Here is a 12,393-nt window from a genome sequence, read left to right as displayed (position 1 = left end):
ATTATCTCCTTCCTTGGACTGTCAATCCAGAGTAATTCTTAGTATTGAGCAATCCTTAATGTGGAGTATTTCTAGTATACTAAGTAATATAGATTAAAGGCCTAAGTATCACATTGCTGGTTATCATTATTAATGAAAAAAAACATTGTTTTTAGAGAGAGAATCCAAATTGGTGTTTACCTAGTAAAGTCACAGTTAATAAAAGGAAGCCTATTAGGGAAATTTTTTCATGCCTTTGTATGATCAAGATATTTAAATAAAGACTTGCCACTATAAAGTTACATGCCAATTTTCCCCTCTGTGAATTAAAATGGCATTTCTATGTTTTTTAATTTTTATATGAAGTAAGAGTGCATAAAGAGACTTAAAATAGATACAATATTTTTGCTTGTCCTGAAAGGTCACTAATTCACATAAATTCACATTTTGTTCAAACATTCAAATCTTAACATGCATAAAAACAAATCACCATGGTCAAATAAAAGCAGCAGCAGATCAGTCTAATGTTTCTCACCATTCAATAAAAGAAACCCAAATACTGAGATGGAACGGTGTTCACATGGCCTTCTTGAAGCCTCTAACTCAGATGTGACAAATTCTTAGACACATCTGCCCTTTTCCATTGACTGAGAGATGGGACTTCTAGATCCCCTGAATCTCAGACATTTCAGAGATCCTGCATGTGTGAATACTTCCTTCCCAAAGGATGGCAAAATTTTCTCATTTAAATGAAATAGATATATAAATTTTATTATAAACTCACAATTTTAAAAAAGTAATATAGCTCAGGTTTTTTAGATATACAGCTATCAGCCACCAAATAGAAAGGCATTAATAATGCTTCATCCAAACAGAATTTGAAAACGACTCATTTCTGCATTAAAAAAAAAAAAAAAAAAAAAAAGAGCAGTATCTTAGGGGAAAAAAAAAAAAGTATTTTAGAACCCAGTGCTTCAGTTTACACCAATGATAAATGAAGAGATTCACGCTTGGTATTGGTAGCTGTACCATCTGTACACTTTACAAGTAGTGTAAGAATTTAGCATGTCTATTTTTACTCATGCAGAACTCCGTAAGTTAGATCATAAAAACCAAATAAAAACTGTAACATAAAAAACCCACTCAATTTATTTGCTAAGAGAGCAGCAGAGAAAAATATTCACATCTTATCCCATTCCAGCTACATGTTAAAGCTTTCAGCAAAGAATAAACATAAGCATGCTAAATACAGCAGAAAGGTACAAGTTAAGAACAACGTAGGAGTGGGGAAGGCACAAAAGTTCAGCAATGCATTTCGTTCCTGGCTCAGATGAGGTGGAATAACTTATGTTTCAGTGCTAGCTCCTAGAACATTAGTTTTACAGATGACTATGTACTCATAACGCATCAGTCATCTAATACAGTTTCTCACAGTATGCTAGTAAAGTAATGGTCACAAAACCACATTTTTAAATAACACCAAGTGTGTTTGGGATTTTCTTTGCACAGTATTTTTACCCGATATTAATAACAATCCTTGTTTCACCTTGTTACTCTATTAATTTCCATAGCTCAAATACATGAAAATGTTGCAAGAACACAGACTAACCTGACACATTTTGCTTTACTATCGACATTAAAGAGTTGGTCAAAAAAAGTAATTATCTCAACCCCATAAACTGTTGCAGAAAGGCTGAATCATTCCTTAGCTAATGAAGGCACAGTGAGGCAGGTAGTGCAAAAAAACTATGCTGAATAACCTATACCGTTAGCTTATCTCCTATTAAGCTATTTTATTGTCACTTACACTGAGGCCTCTAAAAGACGTACATTCTAATTTATGGAAGCAACCAACTGACATTTAACTACTTCAATGAAACGGAGCACAGATCACATCTCATCACATCTTGATCCAATGTGTGCAACAACCAACATCCACTTATTACCCCCCTCAGCTGTCCCCAGATACAGGACTGGTATATATATTCAACAAACCATAGATCCCCTTATGGTAAAATAAGAAGGGCATATTTTGCATATGATGTCCCCAACTGACTTAAGCAAGACCTCTTATAACACCTTATAAAATGTTTTATGTATTTACAAAAACAAGTTCACATTAAGCCACTATTCCTCAAGAGTCAAAAGTTTCTCTCTCCTAGCCACCGATTCTTGAATTTCTTTTTAGCTTGCTCTCAACTGAAACATGACACGGCCCTATGTTGAAGAATACATGTGTTATTTATCTGTCCTGAACAGTGTTTCTAAAAGTCTAAATACACACACACACACAAAACAAAAGCATGCTGAAGTCCAGGCTGTGTAACAGAAAAATTTTAATACAACCAACATTCCCAACCTCTTCCTGACCCACCTGTAGTAATTTTCATGTTCTTACTATCTTTAACTTCACTTTGTCTTACAGCCATTGTGAAAAAAAAAAAAAAAAAAAAAAAAAACCACACAACCCCGACAACCCTGCAATACTTATACAAAGGTATTTTCATCTCATACTAATCTACAGTATAGTTACACATTCCAATCACAGGTCCTCAAAAGCAGGCCATATACCCACATAACTCTTCTAAGACTAATTTTCTTAAATATACCTGTAAGGCGGAACTGCAAATAAAGAACCTGGTAGTGTAAAGCTATAATTTTAGAATGTTTTCAGAGTTTAGTGTAGACACTTGTCAATGTGACATGCTAACAAGTATGCTAAACCTCCTCATCTTGCATTTCCTGCAATTTTATAAGCTCTTCTAAATTTAATATTAGATGTGCCTGTTCTCTATTTTACAAATTATAAACACAGTCTACATTTAGCTGTGTACATGCCAGATCTGAGACTTCAGTAGAAGCAGGAAGAATAAGAAGAGTCAAGATATGCAAGATTTCCTGTGAAATATAGTCCTTTACTATCCACCTTACATCTTACAGACTATGTTATTGGTTTGTATAACTGTCAGTTAAGCATGCTTTCATTTTAAAAGGGAGGAGGAAATACCCTGATCAAGCTACTTGCCAAATCAGAATCCCAGAATAATTGGGATTGGATTCTAAACAAGAACAAAAAAAGTATAATAAATTTTAAGTGGTGTCATTTTAAAATACTCCAGTTTAAAGAACTGGACTTCATATCTGAATTTTAGATGTTAGCTTATGTCAAAAATACAAAACCAAACAGCTGCCTTTGATGTGACTGATTAAACAACTTTTGTATCTGGCATTACTAATAGAATGAGTAAATGGGTTGTAATATAATGTGCAATAATTCAGTTACATACTAGTAAACATTTCATGGAGATCAGAGCACTAAAGTCTCAGTTCATGCTGAATGATTTTATAGACAAATAAATATGAGCTTAAATGACAAATAAACATACACTGTTAACAAGGTACCTCAAGACTATTTGGTGAGCCATTACACACTGTGGCCCATGGGTACTGCAGTCAGAGGTACATGCAAGCACAAAACACAAAGTCTAATGCTGTTTCCAAACAAGGTTCAAGACTCTTGCACTCTCAAAATCACTTTTCCAGAAAAACAAAGACAAATTTAGAAAACTGATTGAGCTTAATTAGAGACAATCTCATATTGGAAAGTATTTCCAATACACTTTCCCCAGTATTTTGTATTATAGGAACAATTGCTTCCCATGGAATACCACATCAGATTAGCAAAAAAGTTTCTAATAGTAAATACTTCAAAACTAAATTTGAATATACTTCCCACATTGGCTTCATCACATACTGAAAACGTTATTTTACAGTGCTCTACACCTATAGTCGTACCAGAGTTCTACTGGTACACACAGCAAAACCATAGAGTACAACTTTTCTATGTGGAAAACCACAGAAATTAGAATTTCCACACCCACCAAGAAAGGAAAAGAAAGGCAAGTTTACTTTTCACTTATGTTTAGTTACCTAGAGTTGACAAATACAATGCACTGCAACACAACACATTATAAGCTTAAAGTAAGCTAAGTCTTATTATATAGTAACATGACTAGGAAAAGTCATTGCTACTGATAGAGTGTATCACATTAACTCAAATATCAAGGAGATGGAAGATATACACACTGTGGCTACTCAGCAAGTTAACAATACCATACCTTTACAGAAAAAAAAAAAAAATATCAAAAAATGCTAGTAACACTATTTTTGCAAAATTTCATTTTATTCCCTCCACAGATAAGTAATTTTATCTACAGACCACATTTTTAAAAGCCATGCTCCAATGAAAGAGGGGAAGAGAATAAATCTGCCTTTAACAGCAGAAACCGCTGTATTTCACTATTTGGAAAGGAACCTACACGCCATGTTTTACTTGCACAGGCTATGCTGCAACTGCTACACAGACAGGACTTTGTAGTTTTGACAGCCAAATCTTTTTACAGTAGCAAGCACTATGCAATAAACTGTTCTGAACACTGGCCCATCTCACCTGCCTTAAGTGTATGAATAAACTGCTACATTTTTAGTGCTGATTTTATTAAAATAAACACAATGAGAATTTGGGAAGAGATATCAAGGAAAGGCAAGCAGATGGAGAGTCTAGCTGACACATAACAATAGCTGGTGAAATATTACTCTTATTTTCTGTAATAAACACCAAGATCAAAACATTATGCAAGTTAAATTTCCTTGAAAGGTTCCCAGCAGGAGTTTTCCTTTTTGTTTTTGCAGTACGCGATTTCCTCTCACCCACAAAAAACATACCAAGAATGTGCATGTGCCACTAACACTAAGCAGCACTTCCTTAATCACTCATTTCCAACAATTTATGGATGATCAGTGGCAAAAACGAGCAAAAATAATGAAAGCATGCAATGAAAGCTCATTGAGACAAACCGGCTTGGACTTCCTACTCATTTCTGTGTCTCTTTAAGATGGGGGTCTGATACAAATTAGCCACTGGGAAAAAAGTCATCTGGTCATAAAATACAGTACAGGGTCACTTTTATGTAAGTTTGCCAAAAGGGACATAAACCAGGACAATTTCAAACTGTGACACAGGATAGAAGTATATTAAAAAAATCTTTGTTCCTCCTCCATTGTGCTGTCATGTTGCTCAGCTTTATAGACGTTCTGAGCACCAGCTCTGGCCTCTTCGCTTCCACCTGGTCTACCTAATTAATTAAGCAAGGAAGTTACCTCAAATTTTTGTACTATTTGTTTTTATTATCATGCACTTCTTTTGATGTTCCAGGAGTTAACCTCTTAATCCACAGACTCTGTGTGTTGTGTTCTGAACATTTTGAGATGTCTGGATAATTTGGATAATTGGTCAGGATGTTGCTGTCGCTCATGTTAAACTTTATGCCATGACTTCAAGTTCAAAGATCAGTATTAAGGTAAAATACTTCATAAAGTCTTTTTAAAACTCTACACTCATGATTATGCAATACCTAGTTATTCCAGTTTCTCACAGCAGTAAATTGCACTATTTGTATTTTCTTACAAGGAAATTACTCTTGAACATCTTTATCTTTGTCAGCTTCAAACAAATACAAATTTCAGTTGAAGTTACATCAAGAGAAAGCGCATTTTAAAGGTCAAGAAAAGGTATAGCAATTATCTCTTCAAAAATGCTGGCGTCCTTCACAGAGCAACGCACATGTAATTTTCTGTGCAGACTGTTATCACACATGGAAACATCAGTACTGGGAACTACAGATACTCAACTGCAAATACCACAGATTTCCTTTTTTTGGAGAGAATGATAAAGAATGAGGTTAATTATGACATTAAGAAACGTGGTTGACACCTTTGTTTCATTACTACAGAATTTGAGAAGACCAGAGACAAAGAACTGAAAGAACATCTAAACAAGAAGTATAACTTTATGCGCAGACTTTATCTGAGAATATAGGAAGATATCAAGGAGTTCTTAATATTGATGCAGGGGATTAAAGTTACTACAGGTACTCCAATAGTTCAGCTAAGAGCACCAGCTAAAGTCTAATATATCATAATGATCTCCAACTACTTCAGCAGTCTTGAAAAACCTAAGTCACACTTGTGCATTAAAATACGTATATGTGCATAAATACACACATGGCATGTACCTGTATATGTGCAATGATATAATATACACATACATATATTATACACCTCCAATACTGCCTTTACAATTATTTTTCCTGATAACAGAAGTCTGCAACTGCCATTAAATGGAAATAAACTATAGCAAGGAGAAGAATTTAAACTCTTTAAAAGGGCATGGTCAAACAAACCCCTTGGGCCCAAAATGCCCCTTTTCAATTAACAAAGTGATTTTAATTAAAAACTAAGCAGAGAATCAGTTTGATTTTCAGTACAACACTGCATCCGTCCATGGTGAGTGCCTAATTTCCGTATTTCTCTCCTCTGCGCAATATGCAAGTCCTTAGTTGTTTTAAACTGTTGCCCTGGGGAATCAAAAAGAGTCTATAAGAGGGGCCATGTGCCATTTAGAAAGTATACTAGCAACCAAGAAAAAAAAGCCATAGTAAATTGGAAGATGGTTAATCAAACCCATTCTGATTCATGAAACTTAAAACAGTTAAGGGGACAATGATTCCTTACAAGAATATAGAAATAAAAGTTATACAGATCTATCATAGCTTGCAAAAAGTTCCCATTATAGTGAATACATAAAATCAACTTTTATAGCATAATCTATGATAAACAGTCAAACAAATGGCTAAAAACTTTGGGAGTTAGGCCCTTATGTGATAATGACCAACATTACTGTCCCAATTAAGGCTGAACAAAGAAATCCATTTAAAAAATGAAAAAATCCATTCAATTCCAGAACTGAACTTTTTAATCATATATTCTCAGACCTTCTATTAACATCCAACAAGCAATTCTTATAATAACACCTTCAAATAGACATCTTGACTGTGCACACCTAAATCTTAAGTGACCTATTTATTCATTATAATCAAAGTAATTCTATGACAAATTCAAGATGACCTGCATAAAAGCTTCCAGTGGAAGTTTTTTTATCCTAATTTTGAGATAAGCTGGGTATCTAGAACCAACTGCTTTCCCTACTCCTTGTATCCTATGCCCAACTGAATGATTCAACATTGCATATCCTGTGCCAAACCTCCTTATTGGATGTCTTCACATTTACAGTAGATAGCTCGTCTCTTAAATGCTGCAAGGTTTGCCAAATGTATGAAATGTTCTTTTAAACTGAGATCACTAAAACCTGATTTTGCCAGTTAACAGTAACAGCATTTGAACGATGTTTCATCTCTCTGGCCCATTAGTCTGATGTGATGAATGACAAAATATGACTTTTTTTATTTTAATTTGGAGAAGTATAACAAATTATTTTGATTTTTATTAAAATACCAGAATTCTACAAAGCAATCATAGTATCAAAATATTCTCTGAGCAGAGATAAGCAATGTGCCAAAATCTAAGGAAAATAAAGAGATGGAAACTAGCCTTTACAAATTCTAGAACTGAAAAGCTTACATCTAATTCAATTAACCATAAGTTTTCCCTGATTCTAATCACCCTATTATGTGATGTAATTCTTTCAAATATATACAAAATACTTATTGCAAGCAGAATCATTTATCTGCATCAGAATTTGAACAGAATAGCACACTCAATTTTAACTATCAACTTAGTCCAGAAGTGACATTTGCCACTTACTTTCTAAGAAAAGTGATTAAAAACAAGGTATGTTCATATTAAAATGGACTACAATTACTACATCTTCACCAATAGCTTTAGGGCTCACTCAAAGCTGGTAAAACAATTCAGTATGTCTGCATTCATTCTGGATACTTTTAAACAGAGCAGCCAGGTAGAACAGACATTGGACAAAGGACTGGAGTACCTGTACTAGGAATCACACTTGCCTTCTGGGATGCACCAAAACCACCCAGGGTAAGTCAAAGTAATAAACAACAACAACAAAAAAATCCCCAAATTGTTTTTTTCCCTCCCCCTCACAACAGGTGGGTTTTGATATTAAAATCTGATCTCATCTACCTGCATGAAGAAGCAGAACTACTCTAAAGCACCAACAATCATTTTTTTCCTGACATCTGCTGACATTTTATGGTTCTATCTCATCTGGAGTTATGAATGTTTCCAAGTGTAAACATGTAACCGTGATCCTATTTATCTTGAATGGGATTTACTGACAGTCAGTGGTAAGTTTAAAAGTTTCACTCTAACTATTAAAGTTTTATGTGAAGTGCAAGCTTACAAGTATACATAATGCATCTGTTGTAGCCAACAGAAATCTACAAGTCAAGGGGACACACCAGCAGTACCATTCAAGATACCCTAATGCAGAGAATCCTTGGGTTTGGTTGGACTGAAGGAGACACAAGCCCCACTAAAATAAGTTAAGTTACTTCTGTTTTAGAAAAAAAGATATACATTAGCTGTGGCTAGATACTTAGTGTCAGAAGTAAAACAGAGTGTCCTCCACTTGAAAACTGAAAGGACAAAATGAGTTTCTAGAAGTTTTCTTAGCCCTATAGATACCCGAAGTGAAGGAAGGAGAAGAGCATGTTTTCCAGCCAAGTTGGTTAAGTGCAGTTAAACACAGTAGCCCATCACCAAACTCCTTTGAAGTTGAACTCATTAGCTTGGCTATCCAAACTTGTAACTGAAGTTACTTAGATATATCTGCAGTTTGGTCAATACACAGCAACTGCAGTGGCATCAAGCAGTTCAGGATACACCAAACAAGTATTTACACACCATCTTGGTTGGGTCCTGCAGGTCCTTTCTAACACAGCTGTATTGCCCAGTCAACATATCCTGCCAGTAGCTTCAGCTATAGAATAAAATATCTGTTTCTTTACATTATTCTCTTAATTAAAATTTTCCTTTATGCTGCACTTTAAGTATTTTCTTTATTATCCTCTGTTTTCTCTCAACCATCTATAAGAACACTAAAATGTCAAATTGAATGCAGTACTACAGTTGAGTTTTCCTCAATTCCACAAAAAAATAAAAGGCAACTTCATTGCCTCCATGCCAATTCCTGTCAATGCAATCAGGAATTATGTCCTCCTTCCTACAAAAACTATCCCCTCATTGATTTATGTGTGATCTACCAATGATGTAGTCTTTTGTATTTTTGATGCACTTAATTTTCCTGATTTCAGACCACTTTCCAAGATCCTTTGCTTTCTAGTAATTACTATTCAAAGGGCGCAGAATTCCCTCAAGCATAGTATCGTTAAAAACAAAAGTGTACTCATTTAGATGATAAAGATTAATGAAAACATGCTACAATTGGTCCCCAGACAGTCATTCCAGTTTAATTTATTTGATATTTACAATTTGAGATTCATTTTGCTATGCCTCCCGTTATAGTAATTTCTCATATTTATTCAGTTCAGATATTAATACAATTGTTATCTTATTGTTCAGAAATTGCTTGGCCAAATTCCATGTTTCACTGGAATACTCAGCCCTTTCAACTTGAATATATTCAACTAAGTAAAGTATTTTTAGTTGTTCCCTACCTATACACGACAGTTTTCTTAAAATATGTTAATATCGACCACATTTGAACCTTTTGGGGATGTTTGTAATCTCTAAAATTCACAAATCGAGCTTGTCTTCTCTGGGTCATCTTATTTAATCACCCTCCTTATTAGTAAGAAGCTAGTACTTCTATTCCTTGTTACTTTATTTCTAGTGTATTTATTGAACCTTCTTTCCTTTTAGCATCCTAACAAAATAATTTTTTAAAAACCCAAACGGAATAAAACATTTTGATAAAGAGGTATTTTCTTGATCTCAGTATGCATGCCTTTTCAAGGACTTCCCCCCCACTCCCTTAAGCTTTCTCACAACCACATGCTGTATACTCGCTTCACCTGCTTGTGAAGGAGCACACATTTGTATATACGCATTCACAGAAACATACACATCCCACTGTCAAATCCTCCCAAAATTGTAATTTCAATTTCATCAGAAACAAGAGCTGAAAATGGAATACATATTGTAATTACTCTGTATTTAACAATATTTTCCTACCTTTAAGCCAGCAAATCCTTCTGATTCCAGGAAAAAAAATGCAAAGGGCATCAATACAAACAAACATAAATTCGAAAAAAGAGAAGCTAGATTCCATAAACCTGCAACAAACAAGATAAAGTATACATTATAAGTTCCTCAGCTAAAGAGTTTAAAATATTACATTTTCCTCCATTACATATAACAATATAGTGTATATATACAAGTGCTAACAGAAGCCAGATTTTTATGGATACACAGTTCTTTACAGGTCATTGCTGAAAAATACCCAACCTTTGAACAAAAATTAGATGCCAACTTAAACAATAGCAAATGTCTGAAATCTTGGGAGACAGACTCCAAACTTAGGTGAACTACTTCCACAATATCCCAAGATCTTTAGACAACCATTTTAAAAGTTTTGAGGACAAAAGTATTTTACTACTATCAGTGATTCTCACAAAATTCAGTTCTGTGTACTCACTTCCTCCCATGATTTTTCCTCAAGAGAAATTTAGACTAATCATGGATTTTAACATGAGCAATACACAGTGCCATTATCACCTCCAAACCAGAAGAAGAGGTATCATGGTTAACAATACCAGCAGCCTTCCATGATGAGGTGACTGGCTCACTGGGCAAGGGGAGAGCAGTGGATATTTAGTGATGCTTTCAACATCATCCCCCATAAATCTCCTCACAGTTTAATTAATGAAGTATAAGCTAGGTAAGGAGACTCTGAGGTAGACTGAAAAATGGCTGTACTTCTGGACTCAAAGGGTTGTGACCAGCAGTACAAAGCCAGGCTAGAAATCAGACACCAGCGGTAAACTAGTAACGACCCCCTGGGGCATGACATCTTCATTAATGACCTGGGTGATGGCAGAGTGCATCCTCAGCAAGTTTGCTGAAGATACAAGATGGAGTGGAGCTGTGGTCTGCTACTCAGATGAACCCCAGCAGGCTGGACAAATGGGCAGAGAGCACACTGGGGTCCAAACATCCCACAAGCAGCTTTGTAGAAAAGGCCTTAGAGGTTCTGCTGGACATTAAGTTGAACAGAGATCAGCAACGTGCCCTTGCAACAAAGGTGGCCAACAGCATCCTGGGCTGCATTAGGAGAAGTGCTGCCAGCAGGTCGAGGGAGGTGATCTTTCCCCTCTGCTCTGCACTGGTGGCACACGTGGAGCACTGCATCCAGTTGTGAACCTCTCCATACAAGACAGACATGCCCATAGTAGAGTGAGTCCAGCAAAGGACCACAAAGATTATTTAATAATTGGAGCATCTATCAAAAGGAAAGGCTATGAAAGCTAAAATTGTTTAGATTTGAGGAGAGAGGACTTCTGGAGGTTTTATCAATGTATATGAATATCTGACAAGGGGGCGGGGGGTGGGGAGAGAAAAAAAGTCAAGACTCCTCGCAGTGGTATCTAGTGAATGAAGACAGGGCAATGAGCATGAACTGAAAAAAACAAAGCAAAACAAAAAACAAACAAACAAACAAACAAAAAAAAAAACAAAAACAAAAAAACCACAACCAAAACAAACCAACAAACAGAAAACTTACAACATTGCAACAGATTGCCCATAGAGGCTTTGTAGTCTCCATCCTTCAGCATACTATAACCCAGATGGCATTACCTTGAGCAGCCTTCTCTAACTAACCCTGCTTTGAACAGGGGAGTCAGACTAGACTATTTCCAGAGGTCCCTTCCAACCTCAACCATTCTGTGATCTAGGTGAAAAAAAAATTAACAACTGACTAAAACTAGGACATCTGTAAGACACATGTGACATCTGCAGGAAGGGAAAAAGTTTAGAAAACAACCTGAAGTGATAACTGATCTCCATTAAGGGCATCTGCTCTATTAAGATTTTTCTAAGCTGAACACTTTCTGAACAGCCAGTTTCTGGTGCCTAAACATGAACCTATCATTAATCATCCTATCAAAATTGTGCACGATGCGGTGTTTCTTCTTTATAAAAGCAGCAGCTTACCTGCAATTTAGTAGCTAACAGGTTTAACTAGTGTCATATGTTCTGCATCCTGAAAAGACAGCCTTTATTCTCCAGTTGAGAAAAACAGGCTTATAGTCCTGCACCCTCCCCAAAACACACACATTTCCACAATTCTGAAGAACTATATTATATCACCTGAAATCCAAAAAAGAACATCCCCATGATAAGAAAATTTGAACTAACAGCTTTATTTCTTTCTTACATACAGGCTTGTTCATTTTCTTCTTTAAATTTGTCCATTTTGGAAAGAACAGGGAATGAAAAAGACATTCACTGGATGTCTGGGGAATTCATTATTGAAAGAAATTCCTGTATTTAGTTCCAAATGCAAAATAGTTAGCAGCTATCTCCACCTACACTCCGTAAAAAAAAAAAAAAAAAAAAAAAGGTTTGTGG

General features: G+C 35.5%; 1 protein-coding gene across 1 annotated transcript in view; it reads right to left on the bottom strand.

Moving 5' to 3' along the window:
* The window catches only part of LMBR1 (limb development membrane protein 1), a 61,782-nt gene that overhangs the window by 40,788 nt on the left and 8,601 nt on the right, over nucleotides 1–12,393 (bottom strand). Inside the window, exon 4 of the mRNA XM_026842258.1 lies at nucleotides 9,997–10,097. Within this exon, the coding sequence (XP_026698059.1) occupies nucleotides 9,997–10,047 (51 nt within the window). The 5' untranslated portion in view covers nucleotides 10,048–10,097. The remainder of the gene's footprint in view (nucleotides 1–9,996; nucleotides 10,098–12,393) is intronic.

The sequence above is a fragment of the Athene cunicularia genome (assembly GCF_003259725.1).
Source record: "Athene cunicularia isolate RWA chromosome 2 unlocalized genomic scaffold, athCun1 chr2_part1, whole genome shotgun sequence".
NCBI classification, from domain to species: Eukaryota; Metazoa; Chordata; class Aves; order Strigiformes; family Strigidae; genus Athene; species Athene cunicularia.
The sequence above is the reverse complement of the archived record's forward strand: the minus strand, read 5'-3'. Positions and strand labels throughout refer to the sequence as shown.